General features: G+C 44.0%; 3 protein-coding genes across 8 annotated transcripts; 2 read left to right on the top strand and 1 right to left on the bottom strand.

Annotated features, from left to right (window-relative positions):
• Window positions 1-9,923: 9,923 nt before the first annotated feature.
• LOC120660713 (keratin-associated protein 6-2-like) lies at window positions 9,924-10,931 on the top strand. The gene has a single exon (XM_039939341.1). It carries the CDS (start codon window positions 10,011-10,013, stop codon window positions 10,722-10,724), a length of 714 nt encoding a protein of 237 aa, XP_039795275.1. The 5' UTR covers window positions 9,924-10,010; the 3' UTR covers window positions 10,725-10,931.
• A 133-nt stretch (window positions 10,932-11,064) lies between these two features.
• Window positions 11,065-17,445, top strand: LOC120660710 (protein GAMETE EXPRESSED 2-like). 3 transcript variants are annotated; one of them, XM_039939335.1, is made up of 15 exons: window positions 11,065-11,929; window positions 12,203-12,526; window positions 12,646-12,837; window positions 13,242-13,267; window positions 13,344-13,488; window positions 13,699-13,998; window positions 14,171-14,295; window positions 14,757-14,974; window positions 15,102-15,332; window positions 15,436-15,671; window positions 15,814-16,052; window positions 16,238-16,412; window positions 16,501-16,627; window positions 16,776-16,879; window positions 17,000-17,445. In XM_039939335.1, exons 1-15 carry the CDS (start codon window positions 11,170-11,172, stop codon window positions 17,083-17,085), a joined length of 3,288 nt encoding a protein of 1,095 aa, XP_039795269.1. In that variant the 5' UTR covers window positions 11,065-11,169; the 3' UTR covers window positions 17,086-17,445. The 3 variants fall into 3 exon arrangements, with proteins under 3 accessions (XP_039795269.1, XP_039795267.1, XP_039795268.1); XM_039939333.1 differs by having other exon boundaries at window positions 16,501-16,661; XM_039939334.1 differs by having other exon boundaries at window positions 12,646-12,804; window positions 16,501-16,661; window positions 17,000-17,395.
• Window positions 17,446-17,490: 45 nt separating this feature from the next.
• On the bottom strand, window positions 17,491-23,476 carry LOC120660711 (5'-nucleotidase domain-containing protein DDB_G0275467-like). 4 transcript variants are annotated; one of them, XM_039939336.1, is made up of 14 exons: window positions 23,289-23,472; window positions 23,040-23,178; window positions 22,971-22,993; window positions 22,774-22,910; window positions 22,540-22,689; window positions 22,031-22,132; window positions 21,268-21,432; window positions 21,020-21,130; window positions 20,437-20,534; window positions 20,039-20,162; window positions 19,275-19,364; window positions 18,778-18,822; window positions 18,176-18,496; window positions 17,493-17,843 (listed from the first exon to the last, which is right to left on the bottom strand). In XM_039939336.1, exons 1-14 carry the CDS (start codon window positions 23,380-23,382, stop codon window positions 17,811-17,813), a joined length of 1,632 nt encoding a protein of 543 aa, XP_039795270.1. In that variant the 5' UTR covers window positions 23,383-23,472; the 3' UTR covers window positions 17,493-17,810. The 4 variants fall into 4 exon arrangements, with proteins under 4 accessions (XP_039795273.1, XP_039795270.1, XP_039795274.1 ...); XM_039939339.1 differs by lacking the exon at window positions 22,971-22,993 and having other exon boundaries at window positions 17,491-17,907; window positions 23,026-23,178; window positions 23,289-23,476; XM_039939340.1 differs by lacking the exon at window positions 21,020-21,130.
• Between the last annotated feature and the right edge of the window lie 722 nt (window positions 23,477-24,198).

Below are 24,198 nucleotides of genomic sequence, written 5' to 3'. Positions count from 1 at the left end.
CATCCCCGCCGCTGCCACCCCCGCGTGGCCACGCTGCACGCCGAGCCACAGCAGCGCGAGCTCCGCCGAGCCACGTGCGCCGCCCCGCCACCTTGCTGCCACCCTCTGTGCCGCACAGCGCTGCTGGCCCCGCTCGCCGCCTGCCCGAGCGTTCAAATCACCGCTGTGCTGCCTCGCCGGCCGCGCCGCCGCGTCCCGACACCAGCAAGCGGCCGGGGTGCCCTTAATGGCCGCCCGCGGACCTCGCTGAGCCGGCCACCCACCTCCACCGCGCCACCGCCTCTCCACGGCTATAAAAGCCTCCCCACCGGCGCCGCTCCTCCACACTCAAGCCTCCCTGGCAGCCACCGCCTCCCCTCCTCAGTACTAGCGCCGCCGCCGCCGGCCCGCGTCGCCCCGCCTCCTCGCTACGCCCCGGTCCGAGGTGAGCCGGGGAATCAAATCCCACGTGCCCCTAGCCCCTTTTCCCCTCACCTCCGGCCGCCGCCGGCACCCCGGGGACGCCGCCCCTGTTTCCCAGCGTGAGAGGGAGGAAGGGGATGGCAATTTTGCCAAAAACCCCTTCCCCTTTCCTTTATTTCTTAAAGAAACCCTCCACCCTTTTTGCCTTTTGCAGAAACACCCCCACCTTTAATATATTTACGAATAAACCCTCTTCCAATATAAACTTAATCTCAAATATACCCCTGACCTCTCCAGAATAACCCAAAAGCTTCCAAAAATTACAAACAGACCCCTGCCTACTCAAGATTATTTACAACCAGGCCCCTGGCCCCTTAACCCACTCACGAACCTTTATAAAACCTATCATTTCATGTACCAAACAACCCCGAATCAAACCAAAACTTTACCCTGCCTAATGTAACTCAGTCTTGATCATGTCACTCAGAAACCACTTGAAATTATCACTCTATACTCTATATTTTATGTGTCTCTGATCCGAGCTCAACGATAAACCTTTTATTTCCTGTGTCTTGATTGTGTGCGTGTTTGTTTGCGTCGTAGATCACGGAGTGAACGAAGGAGAGCCCGCCAGCGAGCAGTACTGTGAGCAGGTGAACGAGGACCAGTTCCGCGACCCCGAGCCCGAAGGACAGGACTTCCCCGAAGGCTACGAAGACGGCAAGTTCAATCCCATCCTTTGATGCATGTTTCTGCCCTAGTTTTTATAAACACAACCCAATGGCCTGTTTTATAAAATTGCATATGTTTTACTTGCATGAAAACACGGTTGGATAGCCACCCCTTGATTTGTTATAACCATTCCTTGACTACCTAGATTAATGTCATCTTTCGCTTGGACGTTAATCGATATTAGAACACTTAGGACAATACCCATAATACGATTTATTTTATAAAGAAAATGCGTGTGTGTGGGAAGGGATAAATTGTGGATTTTCAAAAGAGGAGTATAGACGGGATGGACGGCATTTCTGTGTGATTTGCCGATTGGTGTGCTTGTGCCTATGTGGCAGAGCAAGGAGGGAGATATCCATCTTGTCGGGTCTAAGGACCGAGTTGGTGTGCCATCTCACCTAACTCTATTTTAGTGCAAACCACTCGACCGTTGAATGGGCAACGACATAGCATAAATCCCACTAGTTGGTGTGGTAGCCATCAGGAGAGCTGAGAGCAACGGGTGACTAAGGAAAAGGGATAAGCCCCGAGTGATTTATGCCCGGTTATACCTAAGTGAACGGTCGATGACCCCTTGGTGCATCCCGTGATGGCTAGTCAGGCTTAGCTATGGTGGGTAATGGCTATGTTGGGATCTACACCGACATGACGGTGTTCGAGTTGTGGTATCCTACTTGTGGGTAAAGTTGCACACCTCTGCAGAGTTAAGAATCTATTCGAATAGTCCGTGCCCACGGTATTGGGCGAGTTACGGTGTGGTCACATAACTAGTGTTTCTTTGGGATGGGCTGGTGTGAGTTGTTTTGGAATTGGTTCCGGCAGTTGTGCCGTGTGCTACGACGGACAGGGAGTCCGGTAGCAGTTTTAAAACCTGAACTCCGTGTTAATGCAAAAACTGATTTCAAAAAGGTTTTCTGTAAAATAAGCCCCTGCATAAAATGTTGTTTTTTCTGCAAATTAAGCCGTAACCTTATCCTTGATTTACCTATGCATATTATTCTGATATAACCCCCCTCCGTGGGTGCGGTTGGACTTGCTGAGTACGTTTGTACTCACCCCACTCTTATGTTTTTCAGAAGAAGACCCAGACTTCGTGCCAGACGACGCAGAGTAGGGTTATCGTTCTACACCCAACCTTGCCTGTGGAACCGGCCCTGTCGAGATGCCTCCGCTGTCGCAGTACTCTGAGCCCGTGTTAGACCCCATGTGGTTTGCGGTCTGGTGTTATGTTGTAGCTTGGTTAATTATTATTATCGTCTGTATCGAGTGTCCTCCAAGGTTTGTACGGTTTTGAACCATCTGATGTAATAAATATGGCATCAGCCTCCTGGGACTGATGTTTTGTTTCACATTTAAGTCTTCTCTTATGAGGGGACGCTTCAATGTCTTTTGTGAACAATGTGGTGTCCACCCTCCCGATCTTGAAGCCTTGCATGATTAGGAAGTCACGAAGCCTCTCATACCAAGCCCTTGGAGCTTGTTTGAGCCCATAGAGTGCCTTGTGCAACCTATAAACATGATTAGGATTCCTCGAATCTTCAAACCCGGGAGGTTGCTCAACATAAACAAGTTCGTTAATTACGCCATTTAAGAAAGCACTTTTCACATCCATTTGATATAACTTAATGTTGTGATGTGAAGAGTAAGCAAGAAGGATACGGATAGCTTCAAGTCTTGCGACCGGAGCAAAAGTTTCACCAAAATCCAAACCTTCAACTTGAGAAAACCCTTTTGCCACAAGTCTTGATTTGTTGCGTATCACCACCCCATGTTCATCTTGCTTGTTTCGAAAGACCCACTTGGTGCCAATGATGTTCTTGTCTTTCGGAGGAGCTTTGAGGACCCAAACTTCATTGCGGGTGAAGTTGTTTAATTCTTCTTGCATGGTCATCACCCAATCCGAGTCCTCAAGCGCTTCCTCTATGCTAGTGGGTTCAATACAAGAAACAAACAAGTAATATTCGCAAAATGAAGCATGCTTGGAGCGAGTTCTTACTCCCTTGGAAGGAGTACCAATGATTTGACCAATTGGATGATCCTTGGAAATGCGACCATGCTTCACTAGCGGTGCTTGAGTGGATGCTTGTTGGGGTGGATCATGGGTGACTTGTGCTTGTGGTGGAACACTTTGCTCTTCTTGTTCTTGGACTTGGGGTGTTGGTGTTGGCACATCTTCTTGAGGTAGAGGATCATCTTTTTCTTGAACTTCATCCACTTGGGGTGCCGTGGAGGTGCTTGGTGTAGACGAGGAAGGTCCTCCCCCTTGATCATTGCCTTCATGCACCTCTTCCGGCTTGATATCCCCAATGGACATCTTCTTCAAAGCTTCATCAATCTCACCATCACCTACATTGTCATAGCCAATAACCTCCTCTTGGGAGCCATTAGATTCATCAAACTCCACATCACATGTTTCTTCAACTAACCCGGAGGTTTGATTGAATACTCTATATGCTTTTGAGTTTGATGCATAACCAAGAAAGAAACCTTCATCACATCTACTCTCAAACTTACCGAGCCTTTTCTTCTTATAAATGAAGCATTTGCAACCAAAGACTCGAAAGTAGGATATATTAAGTTTGAAGCATTTTCTTGAGGAGTCGGTGGGGATACACTCGGTTGGATGCATGACACGCCGTGTTGATTGCTTCCGCCCAAAACTTCTCGGACGTGCCATAATCATCCAACATTGCTCTTGCTAGGGTGATGAGTGTCTTGTTCTTTCTTTCCACCACTCCATTTTATTGAGGCGTGTAGGTGGCGGAGAACTCATGCTTGATGCCCTCTTCATCGCACCATTCTTCAATCTTCATATTCTTGAACTCGGTGCCGTTGTCACTCTGGATCTTCACTATTGGGGAGTTGTACTCCCTTTGAGCTCTTCTTGCAAAAGTCTTGAAGATTTCCGGAGTTTCACCCTTATCGCCTAGAAACATGACCCAAGTGTAACGTGAAAAATCATCAACGATAACTAGGCAATAGAGGTTACCACCAATGCTCTTGTATGTAGTTGGACCAAAGAGATCCATGTGAAGTAGCTCGAGCGGCTTGGAGGTAGACAACATCGTCTTGATGGGATAATGTGTTGCAACTTGCTTTCCGGCTTGACATGCTTTGCATAACTTGTTCTTGTCAAAAGTAACGTCCTTCAAGCCGGTGATCATCCCTCTCTTGTGGCCTTTCTTGAGATTGCTCATGCCAATATGAGCAATTCTTCTATGCCAAAGCCACCCAAGAGAAGACTTGGTGAAGAGGCATGTCATGGAGGTAGTTTGCTTTGAAGAGAAATCCACCAAATAGATATTGCCATGCCTAAACCCCGTGAATACCAATGACTTGTCTTCTTCATGAGTTACTACAACACCATTCTTGTCAAAGGCACACGTTAGTCCAAGATCACACAATTGAGCAATAGAAATGAGATTAAAACTAAGTGCTTCTACAAACAAGACATTAGAAATAGATAAATCTTTAGAAATTGCTATTCTACCCAAACCTAAAACTTTTCCCCTTGAATTATCACCATAGGTGACATGTTCATGATCTCCGGGGTCTTCAAGAGTGGTGAACATGCTATCATTGCCGGTCATGTGTTGAGAGCAACCGCTATCAAGTACCCAATGTTTTCCACCGGCTTTGTAGTTCACCTACACACATGAGAATTCACTTTTGAGTTTTAGAAACCCAAACAAGCTTTGGGCCTTGCACATGTGTGACAAGAGATTTTGGGACCCAAAGTTGCTTGGGGAGCTTCTTCTTTGACTCCTTAGTGAGTTTGCCAATGAATTTGGCCTTCACCTTGCCCTTCACTTTACTCAAGAGAAAATGGTTGTTTTGAAACATCGATGAGTAATTATTGGGTAAATTAGGAAGAGGACGTGATGGTAAAGTGCACTCCCTAGTGTGGTGCCCGGTGACTTGGCAATGTTGGCAATATGATCCAACTTCCTTGATGAAGCTAGTCTTGATCTCCGGAGAAGGAGTAGTAGCTATGTTTGGCTTTGGAAATGAACCAAGACCTCTCTTGCCATAGTCACGGGCATTGTTGAAGAGAATCTCCTTGTGGATGTATTCTCCTCTTGAGAGTTTCTCCACACTACTCTTGAGGCTTGCCACTTGATCCATCAATTCTTTTTCCCTAGAAGGTGCAAGCTCGGACAAAGCATTAGTAGCATTTGCATTAATGAGTAGGTCATCACATGAAGTAGAAGCATTGACCTTCTCAATAGTTTCATGAGCAAAGTTCTCAAGACTTGGGTCAATTGCTTCATAGGCAAATTCAAGTTCTTGATACTTGTGAGCCAACTCCCTATGCTCTTGTTTAAGCTTTTTATGGCTCTCTTCAATTTGCTTAGCAAGTACAAGTGACTCATTGTGCTTTTTGAGCAAGTCATTGTACTTGCCAAGCAAATCGGAGTGGGCAAGCTCTAACTTGGCACGAGTGCTCTCAAGAACCTTGACTTTGCCCTTTTCCCTCTTGATAATGGATGTATACTCATTAATGAGGTTAGCAAACTCATTAGGGTCAAGCTCATCATCACTATCATCTTCACTCTCACATACCTTAGAGTTACCTTTGGCCATGAGGCACATTGGAGGTGGAGGTGGAGGTAGCGATGGTTCTTCATTTGTGAGGGCGATGGTGACTATGTCTTCTTCATCACTTGAATCTTCGCTTGATGAGACATCGGTCCCCCACTCTTGTTTTTCCACCAAGAAGCTTCTCTTGGTGTGCCCTTTCTTCTTTGGGAAGAGCTTGGTCTTCTTGTCATGGCTCTTTTTCTTCCCAAGTTTCTTGTTTTTGTTCTTCCTTTCTTCTTCATCATCATCGCTTGAATCATGGCGATGCTTGCTCTTGTTATCTTTGTCTCTTTTGTCCGGCTTGGGGCAATTTGGACGGATGTGGCCTTTTTCTCCACAATTGTAGCAAATTTTGTTCTTGACATCCATTGACCGGAACATTTTTCTTTTAGAGTCAAAGTTAAAACCCTTCTTATTGATCTTGTCATTCAAGCGTGTGAATTTTCTCATCATGAGAGCAAGTTCTCCATCATCTTCAACATCGGATGAGCTTTCATGATGATCATCTTCTTCATCGCTTGAGCTTGATTCTTACTTGATCATCTTGAGCTTGCGGGATTTGTTTGCCTTGGTCTTTAAAGCAATTGATTTGCTTGAATTTGGTTCTTCGGACATACCAAGGATACTCATTTCATGAGCGCGAATTTCGCCCACAAGCTCTCCTACTTCCATTGTATCAAGATTCTCCTTTTGAAGCATAGCATTGATAATATTGTACTTGGGCTTCGGAAGGAGCATGAGAATCTTGCGGTTGATGGAGCCACTGTCAATTTTTGAAACTTCAAGAGCATTAATATCCTTGACAATGACATTCAAACGGGAATACATATCATTGCAATTTTCATGAGCTAGCATTTTAAAAGAATCATACTTAGCTCTAAACAAGTGATATTTTTGCTCACGAACTTTAGTGGAACCTTCATGAATTTCAATGAGCTCTTTCCAAATATCACTTGCTAAGTCCATGCCATTTACTCTAGTAAAGACTTCCTCACTAATGGCTTCGAAATTTGCATTTCTAGCCTTAGCATTCAACTTTAGTTGTTCGGCCTTTTTCAATTTCTAAAACACAATAAAGCAACCTTAACCTATGCAAAGCTAGTAAGGCACCAATTCACCAACCGGATGACTAAGCTACCTACACAAGCTAAGAGAGAGATAACGAGAAGTAAAGCCTAACAAGGTAGAGCTAAGTTATGATCTCTAAGTCAAGCACATGAATAAATTGCATGAAAGAAAATGCTTGAATAAAGAGAGTGGACAAGAGACGACCGGATTTTTTCCCATGGTATCGATGTGTTGGCACACACCCCTAATCCACGTTGTGACACTCACAAAGAGTCTTGTCACCTCCCAAGTCACCGAGACGAGGGCGCTCACTAAGAGTCTCCGTTCACCATCCCGGCGTGGTGGAGATCAAGCCACGTACAATCTTCTTCTCCGGGCTCCCACAATCCTTGGCAAGCTCCGCGAGAAACACCTCGATCACCAAGATCGCCTAGGTGATGCCAATCACCAAGAGTAACAAGCTAGGGCCTTCACTTGAGCAAGAACCGATCACCAAGAACGGATGCACACAAGCTTCTCTCTACTCAAGTCCTTAGTCTTGCTTCTTGATTGATTGAATGAACAAGTATGTGAAAGATGAAGCTCAAGGTGGCTCTCAACAAAGTATATGTGTTTGAATGTTGCCTGGTGTTAAGAGAGTGCGAAATGACCCATTGGAGGGGTATATATAGGCAGCTCTCACAAATAGAGCCATTGGAGAAAAGCTGCCAGAAAACTGCGTAGCGCCGGTTAATCCGACGATCCTCCAATAGCCAGCGTCGGTTTAACCGATGAATGTAAACTGCCCCTTCTGAAAACTAGCCGTTACAACTTGGGCAGATTAACCGACGTATCATCGGTTTAACCGGGGAGTGTAGTTGTCCACTGATCAACTGAAAAACCAAGTCTCTGGACAACTGCACCGACGTTAACTCAAACCTATCGTCGGTTTAACCGGTGAGTATAACTTCTGAAATCCTTGAAAAAACCATCTCACTGATCAATTGCACCGACGTCCCATTTCAAATAGCGTCGGTTTAACCGGTGTATAGAACTTGAAGTACTCTGGAAAAACCAACTCTGGACTAATGCACCGACATTAACTTTAAACACGTCGGTTTAACCGGTGTATTGACTTGTCCAGACTCTGCTGACTTCGTTTAACCGACGTATAGAAAATTGGAATCGTCGGTTAAACCGGTGTTAAAGACTTTCTGATTTTGCCTTTTCTGATTTGAGTCTTGAATGAAATCCAAATATTCTTGAGATATAAGTTGAAAACCACTTATTTGAACTTCTAGGAACCTGAGTGACCATAGTGTGCATCTATTTTCAAATGACCATGTCCATGCTCAAGTTACTTGACCTTAACCCCTCTTAATAGTGCGATCACTACAAAACTATAAAACCTATACTAACCTAAGTGTCCTTCTCAACCTTATGACACTTAGGACTAGAAAGATCCTTAGTCTTGACATATAATTGAGTTGAATACCGAGATCGCCTTTTTGAATAATGAAATTGAGGGGTGTCTTTTGACATATGACCAAATGAGCGATAATGATCTATTAAGCTGCACAAACTCATTAGTCACAATAATGGTTGTCATTAATCACCGAAACATACCTTGAGGACCTAGATGCTTACAGTAGTACATATGACTCAGTATAGAATAACTTACTTTTGAACTGTCACGTGGAGAGGCCTTTTGTCCGGGTTGGTAACACCAACCGAGACAAAAGAGTCCTTTTGTCCGGATTGGTGCCACCAATCGGGACAAAAGGACCACCCTTTAGTCCGGGTTGGTGTTATCAACCGGGACAAAAGGCCCCTGTCCCCCCCCCCCCCAATCCCCCGCTGGCCCGGCTAGCCGTTGGACTCAGGACAAAAGCCACCTATTGTCCCAGGCTCAAAGGCAGCCGAGACAAATGGCCTGAAACAAAGACATGTTCTGTAGTAGTGCTAGTAGCAATTTGAGATGAAAAGAAAGAAAAAAGGCAATAAATAATTGAGCAAAATCAACAGTAAGATGTATCAAACATGCTATGATGGAGACATCATTCATAAACCAAAATTCGAATTATATTGCATGCCAATGGATATAATATTAGTATGTTTGAGTCACACACACACCCCTATATACCTATTGTCTATTCAACACCAGGGTGTTGAATAGTATTCAACGCACCTGGCAGCGCCGCCCAACTCCGGCGAGTAAAATTCATATAGATTTTGAATACTAGCCGTTGAAAATACTATCCGTTGTGAATAGTGTTATTCAAAATATAACCGTTGGAACACAAGGCGCTCAAAGTAGCAGTTGGAAATATAGTCGTTGCGAATAGTACCATCCAAAACACGATCCTCGGAAAATGGGCCGTTTGAAAAATAGTTGTTTGAAATCTAGCTGTTGCAAATAAATTGTGCAAAAATAAAACAGAAATTCAAAAAAATCCTCATGGTAGTTACTTGATATGAATAAAGAATGAGGGAGTTGGAGATATAGGAGTAAGTATGAGAGGTCTGCTGGAGTTCATTTTGAAATAGGAGAGAGAAACAGAGAGACCCTCGTATGAGTGGAATAGGGGGCCAAAAATACGAGGTGGGTTGGAGTTGCTCTAACAACTTGAAAATGACACTGTCAATATCAATCGGAGGAGGCGTCAACGCTGAGGTCGACAGCACGAAGTAGGGAGACGAAGAACAGGACTAGCACTAGCTTGCATTGATAAGGCTTACAAGCAAGCTTCCACTAATCATACATGCATAACTGGAAGGATAAAAAGCAAGTGCTTCCAGAATCTTTCCAATGGCATATATATCGCACCAGGAAGACCTACTACTGAAGTCAAAACCACACGTTACTTTTCAATGCAGTGACGATTGCATTCGTTTCTCGCATTCATTCTCGTAGCATGCATGGGAATTGAAACGTGGCACTGATCCGGTGGTCTCAGTATGTAATTGAAATGTGGCCCATTGCTTTGCACTAACCTTGCTCCCACTACCCTCGACAAGACCCACTACTGGAAGCAAAATCCAGCCGTCCAATGGCCACAACACCACAAGTTCCATCCACCAATGAGCCAACCACCGTTTGTGCAGCTCCACTTCTGTGAGTTGTGGTTCCTATAAATGCCACTCCATCCCAAGCCCATGAGCATGAGCATGCACACACATTTGAATCAAAATCAAGTAGCATCCCAAAACCACAGGTGCAGCTTCCTCCTAGAGGCTATTCCAGGATGTCTCGTCCTCAAGCCATGTGCATCTTTCTCGGCATCACCGTGCTAGCTGCCCTTGTCCTTGCATCCGAGGGTCGCATTTCTCGGAAGGACCTAGGCATCGACATTGGTGGTAGTGGAAGTGGAGGCATTGGGATTGGGACTGGGATTAGTATTGGCATAGGTGGTGGTGTCAGTGGCTCCGGCTCGGCATCCGGGTCAGGATCAGGCTCGGGCTCGGCGTCCGGGTCAGGATCAGGCTCAGGCTCGGCCGCAGGTTCCGGGTCCGGAGCTGCTTCAGGTGCAGGCTCATCAGCGGGATCCGGTGCAGGCTCTGGAGCAGGATCGTATGCTGGCTCCGGTGCAGGATCAGGTGCTGGCTCTGGTGCGGGATCAGGGTCTGGTTATAGCCAAGGGCAAGGTGCAGGCCAAGGATCCGGGTCCGGTGAAGGTCATGGCTCGGGCCATGGACAAGGTTCAGGGTACGGTGAAGGCCATGGTCAAGGAAGTGGCTCCGGTCAAGGATCGGGCTACGGCTCTGGTCACGGCCAGGGCTCCGGCCAAGGATCCGGATCCGGCTATGGCGAGGGCTATGGCTCGGGTCATGGGGTAGGCCAAGGATCAGGATATGGTGAAGGATACGGCGAGGGTTCAGGAAGAGGATATGGAGATGGTTTAGGCTCGGGCTACGGCGAGGGACACGGATATGAGTACGGTTCTGGACATGGCAAATAAGACGATGAGCAATCGTTTGCATTGCCAAACAGTGTGTTTGCTGTTCTCTGTGACTGTGTGTGTCCGTAAAATAAATCTGTGTGATGAATGAATTATATGGTTGTAAAAACCATGCGTGCTCACTGTAATAACCATCCAAGGCTTGATGAGTTGATGCTAAGCGAACTCCGAGTCTCCAATCAAAAACGTACTTCTGCTGCAGGCGCAGCTTCTGTTTCCATCACAAAATTTTGCAATGAAACCGCCTAATTCCTTGCAGCCTGCACGCTGCAGCGGCGACTATAACAACTGTATAACTTTGCGGTTCCACTTCTGACGCACATGCTCTCCATTTCTTAGTTCTGAACAACCGCCCGCCCGCCCGCCCGCCGCTTCTCTTCTCGGCCGTCTCCGGCAACACGACGCAGACCTACCTCGTCGTCCCGGCGGGGTGATCAACGGAGCCATGGCCAACCCCGCCGCGATCTCGCGGCGCTCAGCCCCGGCGCCTCCTCTTCTCCTCTGCATTTCGCTGCTGACCTGCTCTCTGGCGCAGCAACCGCCTTCCCTCCAGCAAGGCGTCGTGCCGGCCTTCCTCTTCGACTGGCTCGACGGCAAGTCGACGTTCACCGCCGGCGACACCGCGGTGATCACGATCACGGCGCTCGACCTCCCGGACGACCCCAGCCTGCGCGCGTCGCTGTCCTTCTGGGTGTCGGTGAAGGGCAAGAAAGGCAACAGCACCTACATCGCCGACGTCGTCGAGCACCGCGACGACCCCGACTCCTGGAGGATCACCTTCGTGCCCCTGCGCGCCGGGGACTTCTTCGCGCTCGTGGCCGACGAGCGGTTCACCGTCGGCGAGTCGGCGCTCGAGTTCAAGGTCGCCGCGACCGGCGTGCACCCGTCCGCGTCCCGGGCGGCGTGGACGTTCGACGACGCGCACGTCGTCGTGGGGTCGAGGGCGTTCGTGTCCGTCTTCCCCCGGGACGCCTTCGGCAACGGCATCGCGCGCGGCGACGACATGCCTGACTACTTCAGGGTGTCAGGCTCCTTCGCCAACGGGTCAGCCGTGGAGCTCTTGTATTTTCATTACAATGGATGGATACAGGAAGGACGCATCGGCCTCGAGTTCGTGTCATATGTCGCCGGGGTCTTCTTGGTGCATGTTTATGGGGATAACAGGGAGCTACGTGATTCGCCTCTGACGCTGACAGTGAATCCAGGTTAAAGTTCCATGTTGATGCAATAGCATCTTATCATGTCTGCTTTCAGCAAAGTTCCTCTTGATGTGTTTCGTCAGATACTATCCATTTGTCTAATTAGTAATTACAGTGCCCCAAAATTTGTTCCCTGATAATATAATTTTAGAACGTCAATAATCGAAATATGTTAAGTGATGTGCACCTTCTACTGAACAGGTATGCTAGTTACGTATGCAGACGTGCATTTTTGTGGGAAATGTCAATAAACAGTCGGTGTGTTTTTACAAATTTCAGGTGTCCTTAACATAGAAAAAAGCACATGCAGCTGGAAGCATGGAGCCAATACTTTGCAGATATTTTCCAAGCTGGAGTTATTCATACATCAGAAGGACTCATTTGGAAACATTGTCCCAGAGATGCATCCATTTGATGCTCAAGTTGTTGGCACAGCCTCAGAATTGTCCATCCCAGTTAACCTCATGATGGAAGCGGTAGCTCCTGGAGTTCAGCTCATATCTTTTAATGTTGTTCAGTCTGGAGAGTTTGCGCTCACAGTTTTTGATACTCAACGGAAACGAAGAGTTTCCAACACGGTGTACAAATTTGATGTTTTTGTAGGTACGCAGCTATATATACTCTTTAGTTTTTTAAAAAAAGTGTTTTTACTTTAATTTATTATTACTCAAGATGCTTAATTCCTGATCATGGAGCTGATTCTGATATGTTGCTTCTTTCAGGATACTGCAACGGATCAAACAGCTTTGCAAATGGTTCTGGTTTGGCACATTCTGTCGCTGGTTCAGCATCATCCTTTGCTGTTTACTTGAAGGATACGTACAGCAACCCTTCTCCAGTTGAAACCTCAAGGTTGCAACTGAAGATTTTGGCAAAAAAAGGCACGGCTTATGCAGACCCAATAATATCACATGGTAATGCTGTATATTCGTTTAGCTGTTTAGGCCAAAGGATGCTAGCCCAGTTGGTTAGTCACTCCGGCGGCACCCCTCAGGTCCTGAGTTCGACTCCCCGTGGGAGCGAATTTCAGGCTGAGGGTAAAAAAATCCCCTCGCTGGCCCCGTGTGCCAAAGCACTGGTTGTGAGACGACCCAGGTCGGCCTGAGGACCCTTACATGGCCCAGGCAGGTAGTTCTCAGGGGTTACGTCTCCGAGTGTCAGGGCGGGGCCAGGGTTCGGGGATTTTCTCGGTCGGGGAAGCCGAGACTTCTTCTTAAGCTAATACCGGTGGGGCGGTCTTTCCCCACCCGGCCGAGTTTTTTTTTTGTTTAGCTGTTTAGCCTACTGTTAATCTGAAAATTCTTTTTTTTCCCTACAGAGACAGAACCTGCTGGCCATCCGGATGTAAGTATCCTTTTCATCAGCCTAATTTGCTCCAGATAAGTCGCATGATCACTGAAATTCACTATAATGTTATTAGATCATCGGTGGAAACGCAACTATGCAAGCAAGCCAATTTAATGTTGCATATACTCCTCAAATTGCCGGGGAATATGAAATTTGGGTACTCTGTGGGAACATAGTGCTAAATGGTGGAAATCCATATTCTATGACAGTTGTGCCAGGTTTGGTTAACTTTAGCGTGTCTTTTTCTCATCATTCATTTCACATTTCACATTCATATAATGCATGAATTCGATTAGCTGGTGCCATTTCACATTCAGTTAGTGCAATATGAGGAACTGAGTGGGTTATACTCAAGTGAAATGTCAACCCATGAACTCCCAATGACAGATCCTCTTAACTTCCCATACCATAACCTTCCCTTTTTCTAGGTGCAATCAATATTTCTTTATCAACTGTTGTCAAGTTTGACCCAAGAGTCAGAATGTCAGTTGAAAATGAAGTTGATGTACGACTTGTTGATTCATTCATGAACCCGGTGTTATCTTCAGAGTCAAAAGTGCGATTTCAGCTAACATCTACAAGTATCTTTGGAAAAGAATTTGTCGACAACAGAGATGGATCATATACTGCTCGTTATGTGATAAATCAACTTGGTTCATATGGCATATGTGTTCGATTTGAGGATAAGGATATAGCTCCATGTCCATTCCAAGTCGAAGTTTTTCCAGGTAATTTTTCAGTCAGTTTAATACAAAAATAAAAGATGTTGGTCAGATGAGGTATGCTATTAAGCTCTAGTTGGTAGAGAATAATTTTTGTTGTTATATATTGAAACATATTGAGCATTCCCAATTTCTCTGCTTTTATCGAGTAACTCAGATGAACTGTATCTCTTTGCAGATGAATACTTTTCAGATGTTAAAAATGATAATGTTTCAGTATGGGAGGATGGATCAGTTTTATTCGATGTACTATCAAATGACCACATTGCAGGAAGTAAAATTGAAATAGCCAATTCTTCTTCTGTAAGTTTATTCTGTGAAATAAGCATTTCTTAATTTATCCACCTCATAGTGATGGTCTCTTCACTGTGGTAAACCTGCCATCAATCCTTGCAGCTACACATGATAACCATCTGAACTGAGCTTTTGCAATGTAATAGTTCAACGATCCTACTACATGTTGCTACAAAAAGAAAGGAACTTGTGACAAAAAAAAGTATTCTAACCAAATTGAATTTACAATATTTCTCGTGAGTGCTTTTATCGGACAATTATGTAAGTTCTTTTTCTTGGTGATGCAGTGCACACAGCCCAGCCTCTAGCTACAGGCCAACAGCTTGGCAATGCACACAGCCTGGTCTTTATTGCAAATGTTCAGTATAAAGTTGATTTCAAATAACATGAATAATAATGTACTACGAAATTTCCAAGTTACTTTATTTCCTCGTGACTTCACAGATGACAAATTTTCCTTTTCTCTGAAGCCACTTCATGGATCAGTCCTGCAGTTCAACCGCACGTATCGTTACACGCCTTTTGATGGATTCTTTGGGAATGACTCATTCTCATACACATTATCAGATGATAATAACAATGTCGTCACGGCAACAGTTTTCATATCTGTCATCTGCAGACCACCTCAGTTCATATCTTTACCGCAGAAGTTGCATGTTACTGAAGATACCATCGGCCCACAATTCGGGTAAGCCATGCTGCTTTCTACCTAAGCACTACAGACTTGTATTTATTTTATTGTTTTTATCTAAGCTAAAGTTTAGCCTCTTCTATTCAGGTTCTAAACTAATCAAATATGGATGTGTTTTTGGCAGTGGATTTCCAGGGATCAAAATAGCGTATTCAGATACAACAGAAAATGTATCTGTTACAGTGAAAGCGCAGTCTGGAAATGTGTTCCTTGCTCTATCGCCAATAATGAAGCTTCAACAGTCGTCAGCTGATGTACTTTCAGTCAGCAAAGGTGGTAAAACTGGCAAAGACCTGATATTGGAAGGAACAATAGAAGCCATAAATGGAGCTCTACAATTTTTGCAGTACCTTGGGTACTAATCAAGAATCTGACTCTCCCTAGTCGTGTATAAGCCCTGATATTCTACAAGAATCTTGCCAATCTTTCGCTTATAATAATCATATCACCATGTGCAGAAACGAGGACTTCTGTGGAGATGATGTTATAGAGCTACACTCCATGAACAGAAATGGTGTAGAAGACGCTCAGATCCCGATATACGTTGAACCAATCAATGACCGTCCAGTGATACTAGCTCCACCATCAATTTTCCTGGGTGGGAACGAATCAAGGGAAGGACATCAAATCTACGACAAGAACAGAGATACATTCGAATTTTCCATTTATGATCCTGATCTTCCCAGTTTCCCTGGTACTTTACATGTATTATATTATACTTGTTGATGTTGAATGAGGAATCCATTTTCTTAGTTGAAGTAATGCTCCTGTTTTATGCATTGTTAGGGGAAAAAACTGTACTATTTCTAAACTGATAACGTTTACCTATTTCACAGGGAACAAGTCTCATTTTTCGCTAGTGCTGTCCCTAGAAGTGTGTGAGGGAACGTTGACGCTGAGGTTGCCGGCTAGTACCATTCCCAGTGTGGAGGTGAAGACCGAAGGCGTTAGCCATTGGCAGCCGATTCAGACATATGTGAACATTGAGAATCACTTTGTGCTGAAAGTAGCTGCCGTCAGGTTCCGTGGGATGGTCCAGGACTGCAACAATGCGATGCAGCAGCTGCATTACCAAGTAAATCTTCAATCCTCTTGGATCATTGCAGCTGTTCATATTATTGCATGATTTCTTTTAGCGGGACGATTGGCGACTGATTAAGTAACTAATTGACCCAAAAAAATGGATAGGAAAATGTTGTTTCTTCACTTTCTGATATATATATATTCAGAATGAAGTTTGAGATGTTGTTTCTCTTGCAGGGTCCAAGCCATGGAACAACCTTATCCATCACCGTAGACGACCTGGGAAGCTATGGATGCTACCCTGACTGTTCACAGATGATGGGGATGCCACTGTCCGCTGCAAAGACTGTTCGTCTCGTCAAAATCAAAACAAAACATAAGAACAACACAAAAATAGATAAAACAGATAAATGTAAGTAAGAAAGATCATAATATTCTGGTTAATGTTTTCGCTTTCCTTTTTTGGAACACATCTTTGATCTGTCCTACTATACTTTCAGTGCTTGGATGGCTATTAGTATCTGAGATCCTGACAATGCTATGCCTTGGCGTCGCTCTCTTGTATTTCCTCTTCAAATGCATTAGAGCTTTGAAAGTTAAGCGAAGGGGTCGGGTCAACGATGAAAGGTGCTCATCGGAGCAGACACCATCCCATTGGAATGTGAGTCTCTCTCTCTCTCTCTCTGGAATTTGAAAGCAGGGTCTGCACAACCATCGTTTTGACTTTTTTTTTTCTTATCACTTTCTAATGCGTTTTTGCTTGTTCTGGGAAAAGGAAAAGAGGTGTGCTTCACCATCACAATCCGAGAACGTTGGACATTGCTGTGCACCTGCAGTTGCGATCCCTTCTGGTGCAAACAGATCAAGTTTTCGTCAGAGGTAAACACCGTTATTCACTGATCCTGTTATCAGAAATTTCAGTTGTTATTCATGTACCAGAAGTCTGTGCAGGATTGTTTGATTTGACTCCCCTAATGGATGTTACTCTTGTGATATCAGATCTTCACGGTCACGCAAGCAAGAACTGGAACTCCAGCCAGTCTCCAGGATCAGAAAAAACGGAAATCAAGATGGCATTCATGTAGCAAACAAGAACAAATAGATGTTTGATAATTTACCCTGGTGATGAGAGAAAAGCTATTTCTTTCTGCCAGCCTACTTCCCAAGGGTGGGAAGAATCCTGTTCACAACAACAACTCCGCTCTTTGTCGAGTGGGTAATTTCCTTTTCTTTAAAAAAGAATAGATTATAGATTACTGGTCTTAGCAGAAGAGGAGCTCCTAGCGATCCCCAGCTTTTTTACTTCTCTCTTTCCTTGGAAAGAACAGTTGTTTATTAAGGCCTAGCTTTTGCTTTTATAGAAAAGACTTTGAAAGTGGAAAATTGTAGGAAACTAAATCATGTGTTACTATCATGGAATTGCTTTGACTGAATGTTTCTCCGAACCCAAAATATTTTCTGCTCGATGGGAAGTAAACTGGAAGACAAGATAGGTTGCATGTAACTCTTATTGACACTTCACAGTCATACAGATTGTTAGGGCATCAGGTCCATCTACACTATTAAGAATACCCATAGAAGTTGAACGAAAGGAAGCAGGCTTCTCAGACAGAAGCTTCTTTTTCTTCTTTTCTTTCTTTTTTTTTTTGAGCGGCAGCTAGAAGCTTCCTCGTACAGGCAAAAGAGTCACCTACTCACATGGCTGCATTTTCATGACAAAACTAGGAGAATGACTGCTAGCTTGCTGCTTGGTGTGCTGGACATGCATCTCCTGTGCTTTAAGCGAAGGCTGCAGCAGTCCACAGTCCTGTCACGTGGTCTCACACAGAAACCATAATGGGTACTGCCTTCTCCAAAAAAAAAAAAAGTAGAATGAACTAGGAGGTACTGAAAAGGCTTGCTGGGACCTACAACATAGAATGTCCAAAATCATTATTCCAACTCAATATTTCGAAATATCAGCATTTGTTCCCCCCAAAAAAATCACAAAAACTATCATAATGGAGACTATTATCTGACAACCAGTGTTCAGTTTCGATGAAATTTCTACTTTTCAGCTTGTTTCCCTCAGAAGAGTAATGCAAACCAGCTAACTATATCTTGAGTTTCTAGGAAGTAGTTATCCGAATGTACTTAACAGGTTGAATTAGATTCTGTTATGAGGATTTAAACTACCTTCGCGTTGTGTGGCATGATCTTTATGTCATGAGGTGGATGAAGCCAAGATTCAGGGGCATATGATAAGAAGTTCTCGAGCTTGCTTGTGTAAATATCTGCATATTGATGAATGTGATAGGCAAATGATGATTCCCTTCCTGTATCTGTAAGAAAAGTTGCGCCAAAAGAGCTATTGAACAGATCTCGCATCCCAGATCGGCATTGTCGTCTTTCTGCATTCAATTCATCAAGCAATGCTCTGTAAACTTGGCCTTTCTCAGTGCTAACAACGGTTGCATGGACTTTCCCAAGAAGATCATGTATTATACTCAATTTTGCCTGCAATATGCAACATATAGTTCAGTAAATTGATAAGCATCCATGTTGATGGAAAATCAGGGAGTGACAAACAGCATATGGGGGGGGGGGGGGGTGCTTGTCTTACCCCGATTCCATTGTTAGTCACAATATTTGTTAAAAATTTGGCTGGCCACAGTTTTGTTCAATATAAGTATATTTGGAAGCCAATTAAGAACAAACAGAGCTCAAGGGCCAAGGGGAACATAAAATCAAGTAACATATACAAACACAAGAAGCAGATGATATAGTACACAACACACCTGTTGAAACCGGTAGCTATCACTGTTCTGTATTTCTATTTCATCCTGCAAGTCACAAAGCATGGATCATTGTAATATGGTATAAAACATAACCGGCTCGATATTATCATGTGTCTTGTACGACAAAATAGTGTGAGACTGTCAGATAAGAGAACCATTCAGGTCTTAAAAGAACAATTAGAGCTTGTTCATGTTATCTAGGAGCGTATGCAGCATATCCAACAGATTTGTGATCAAGATAGCGTAAGAGGTTACTTTCTGAACATTTTATTACATTTTTCCCGTTACTGATCGTTCTCAGCTCAAAATTTATAAGGTGCCAACACTCCAATAGGATCAAGGCAACCTTAGATGAGACATTGTAATCAATAGGTGAAATATGAAATTTTAAATTTGGCTGTGCTTGAATTCATGCAACCGGTCACCCAAAAAAAAATCATGCAACCATGTCTGACATGTTCTCAAGAAAATCTCAAGTAAAAAAGAGAAGCATCTACCTCGAGTTCTCGAATTACAGCAGCTGTTCGCCAACCAGCTTTTGAAGGTCCTCTCAAGTCGCTCAAAAGATGATCACCAAAGTATATCACCTAATATATAGCCAAAAAAGATCCGAGATGAAACATTCCAAAAAAAAATCTTAAATTTATACTGTGGCAGTGCATATTTTAGTGCAAGTGAAGACCTTGCAAAGTTATATCTTTAGTATGCGGATTATTATTTGAAAGAAGAGGTTCACCTCTGGTATTTGGATGATGCTAGAGGTCTTATATGTCTATGTCTTAGTTAAGCTGTTTGGCCTAGGTTGTTGTTCAGGTCATGTTCTATCTTTGCAACCCTCTAAATCCTCAGTTAACGAGGTGATGCATTTGCCTGTCTTTGCAACCCTCTAAATCCTCAGTTAATGAGGTGATGCATTTGCCTCTGTATTAGGTTGGTTGTCTCTCTTTTCTCTTATTACAAAACTACACAGATCTCCTGTGTGTTTGAGAAAAAAAAATCTGTGGGTTATTCAAGTATACTATACCAGGATAAAGCAATGACCAAGAAACATAATAAACACACAGCTGATGAGCGCAAGGTGTTGCACATAGGTGACTTCTAGCTTCCATTATGAAACAATGATATCAACAACATTTAACATGAAAATTATTGTAGGAGATTTAAGGGAGAAAAAAGGGTGAAAGTTGTATCACTCAGACAGAAAAAAAAAATTGAGAAAACATAAAGAAATTAGTTCTTCTTTATGCTCAGAATAACTAACCTCTGGACCTCTCCACTTTGTGATCTGCAGAAATGATTTCAAACAGCCATGGTAGTATACTTGATCTGGCAGAAACTTGTCGACTGCAGTAAAAGCTAAGGTGTCCTTTTGAGTGTCATACACCCTGTAAGCAACCAGCAAGTATAGTTAGCAATCCAGAACTAGAGTAGACATAATAGTGCAGAATTAGAAAAACAATATCTGGAGGCAATATAGATGCAGGCCCTTTTGCATCTGTACATATGAAAACTTAGTTTCATCTAGTATTCAAAGTTTAGCAACAGACCTACAAATGAATCAGTGCAAAAAGGAAAAAAACATATAAACAACCATATCTTAGAAAGAAGGATCCAATATTAATCTTTTTTCTTTAGTAACACATAGATGTTCCACAGGACCTGAATGGGTGGTCTGAGTTATAAAAAGCTGGTTTATTTGCCTGCGCAATCACAACATCAAAGAGTTCCCTCCAGGAATTTCCATCAAAATGCTGGTCCTGCCCAACCAAATTATGAAAGTCAAGTGGAGAACTGTGAGTGAGCAAAAACAACTGGCTGTATATACTGACACGATACTTTTCTCTTTGGAATACAGTACTTGTCTAGAACATTACCAAAAATACACAAAACTAATAATAAAAAGAATGTCGCTTAAACAGAACAATTGTATCCCCTATACTATCAGACAAGAAATAGCCTAAGTAGAATACAACAAACTCATACTGAAAGCTAGAAACAAAGGAAGGTTGTGTTATGTATATGCAAAATATTCACTTTTAATATAAAAAATATGACAAGGCAATGCAAAGAGTTGCATGTGATCAGTTCAAATATGATTTCACATTCTCAACAAAAAAACTAGCCCACAAAAATAAAGGATAGAAGCTCATGTCAGATAGAAATCTATTTTGCCTTAAATCTTGTGTTTGAATGCTAAACAGCATGGACAAAACATAAAAGCAGATTTAAATTTAGCAAGAACCTCCAGCAAATAACGCATCCCTCCATCTACGAAATGGAAAGGTGAATTGGTAAGAAGAAACAGCTTTTTTCCTTTCTCTCTTAGCATCTTTAAGAAACGGAACACCTGGCTCTGCAGGTCACAATTGAGGCACCAGTCTTAGAGTTACATGTCAGAAAGAATGCCAGAAGATAAGAAGCAGAATCAGGTTATATCATTGATATTTGAAACTTCAGACATAGAAAATCAGCAAAAGCAGTGCCACCTACTTTTTTTATCAGAAATTTCTGGGGCTCAGAAAGAATTTGCCTGTGAATTAAACCACTTCTGTGGACATGCTGAATCGATCGATTTACATCTTCATATACATAAGAGGCATCAAACTCCAGTTTGGCATCTATAAAGTGTTGAACAATATCAGCAAGGAGACATGCCTGTGAAGGAGGGAATCTCATAGTTAGAAAGTACTATGGAAACGCCAGTTTAGATGCACTATCTGATGTCCCAGCAATTACTTCAATTAAACACAGAATATGATACTAAATTAAGTGCATAATAACATTAATTATTAATATGTCATACTACATCTCGTCTACAAGTGCAATATATTGCTCCACATGTGCTAGGTCAGAACCACATGCACAGCTAAATGCCCTTGAAGGATGATCAGATACACACAGAAGTTTCTCTATGAATACTGAACAGATCAAGTATAATTAACCTATGAACAAAGCATTAACCAAATTGGGTGATATTCGCTGTGTTCGCTTGGCTTGTCAACCAACCAGCCAGCAGTACTATTCTCTCATACTAAATCAGCACCAGCCACCAGCTACCAGCCAGTCAGCAGTACTGTTCTCTCATAACAAATTAGCACCAGCCATCAGCCATAACCAAGCGAACCCAGCGAATATGGTGCTCTAGTTGACATGACATATCTATAAGGCACTGATAGTTTACTATTCTGTAAGTAAATAGATGCAGTGTAAAAAGAAGGGAATGGAACTAAGGCTATGATTAATTCAAAAGTACCTCGCTAAAACAGAAGACATCCATCAGCCCAACAAGTTGGAGAGCTTGGTCTCTGCCAATATGCCGTGTGCCGTAGAGCTCTTTTATCTCACTCAAACTCAGCTGATTAACAAGCATTGTGACAAGAAATTGTATTCATAGGTTTTTTAAATGAAATACATAGATTACATAATGTAATTATTGTAGGATAAGGCAAAGAACAAGCATAAAAATAGTACATAAATTCTCTAGAACATTCAACACGCCTAATATATGTTCAGCGTTGACATTTACCTAAATAAATTGGCCAAAGTCTGAATTCAACAGTCAACAAGTACACAACAACCAATCACAAATACAATGATCACTCGTGAGAACCTACATATTAACGTACGGATATCTCAAAGATAAGTAACGCAAAAAGCAAATAACATCAAGTATTAACAAACTTCTAAATATAGTATGAAAAGCAGCTCAAGAATGCACCATTGAAGGGAAAAATGAGAAAGAACATGCAGCGAGTGTCTTACCTTCCTCCGCCCAAAGAAGCAACCGTCTGGTTCAATTGAACCAAAGAAATCAAGCTTGAGAAGGCAACCTTTGAGTCTGTCATAGTAAAGGCCCCTGATAGGAAAAGAGCGGTCATACTCGTACTTCAAGCAGCTCTCTGGATATTTCAGCTGCAGAAAACGTGTCACCCTCGCTCAGAAACAATAAGTGCACCATCCGGCATCAGTGCCGCCCAATAAAGAGAGCAACCAAACCTCATTGACCAAGTGCTTCTTGGCGAGATCGTAGATGAGGCACTGCAAGTGTTCGGAGTAGTGGGAGAGCGTGTAGTCGTAGTCGAAGCCGTAGACGTGCAGGTCATCCAGCTTGACGTTCTTGTTCACGTAGATGCCTGAAAAGCAGAGACGCCAACCCCCCAGGAATGTTAAGCTTAAGCCTAAGGAAAATCGACCTTTGGCGCTCAAGAGTAACGGCGAAACGAAAGGACCATGGAAGCCCCAGCAGACCTTGCGGGTTCATCTTGGGCATGTCCTTGATGGCGGCGGGGATGCTGAGGTAGTTGCGCTTGGCGTCCTCGAACTCGCGGCGGATGCGCTCGATCTCGTCCTCGCCGGCGCCAGACCGAAGCGTGGTGGAGAGCGTGCACAGCGAGCGCGGATCTGTTTAAAGAAAAAAAAAAGCACGCGCAATCCAAATGAAGCAGCAGTCAGCAGGCAAACAAACCCCGCCCAGCAGCGGCATTCCGTCGAACGGCTCGAGTGCAACCCACCTCGCCGGGATCGCGACGCCGCAGTGGAGGGCGCCGGCGAGAGGGACCCGCGGCGAGTGAGCACGAGGAGCCGCCTCGCCGCGGCCGCCGCCATCGGAGCTGGCCTCGGTCTGTCGGTGGTCGGCGGCGTTGGGAGCGGAGCGGAGCGGAACCCGGGGCGGGACGGGAGACGGCTGTTTTCTCTCGCGGCGACGGGGCAAGGACAGGACGCACGGCGAACGTGGCTTTCTTTTCCCTGACGTGTGGGGGCCACATGTGCGGTCCCTCTACGCTCGGCTGGTTGCCTGCCTGCATTTGGCGGCAACGGAGCTCGTGGGCTGGTGGGCCTCTTTCTGGCGATACACGTGAGGCCCGCTGGCACGGCACGAAACCCAGTGTTTTTTCTATTTTTATATTTTTTAAAAATATTTTTTTACAGAAATATATTTTTGGTTTCACAATTTTCAGTTTTATACCTCTACCGCCCCCCGCCGCCCTCCTGCCGGGCGGTAGGGACCTATATGTAATTAAAATTTAAGTGCTATCGCATGGAAGCCCCTACCGCCTGGTGGAGGGGCGGCAGGCAGGCCGACCGCCTGGCAGGGGGGCGGCAGGCTCCCCCCAATATAAAAGCAGAGGTCCCCCACACCTGCATTTGCAGCAAACAACATCCATAGAGGGAAAAAAAAAGAGACGTGGGGTGAGGGAGAGAGTTGCAACAACGAAGCCTGCCGAATTTTGGATCCGAACCGCATGTAACCAATATTTCTCAACTTTGTCATTCTAAATTTTTTGTATTTTTAATTCTATGATTAGTGTTTTTTTATAATTGTAACTGCTTATGGTTCGGATTAGTGGTTATAATTGAAGCCGTACCATGGTTTTAGAAACCGGTTTAATTAAAATTAAGTTTTTGGATGGCCAGATATGT

Source organism: Panicum virgatum, chromosome 2N (genome assembly GCF_016808335.1).
Source record: "Panicum virgatum strain AP13 chromosome 2N, P.virgatum_v5, whole genome shotgun sequence".
In the NCBI taxonomy this organism is placed as follows: Eukaryota; Viridiplantae; Streptophyta; class Magnoliopsida; order Poales; family Poaceae; genus Panicum; species Panicum virgatum.
Note: the sequence above shows the minus strand (reverse complement) of the source record. Positions and strands in the feature narration are given on the sequence as shown.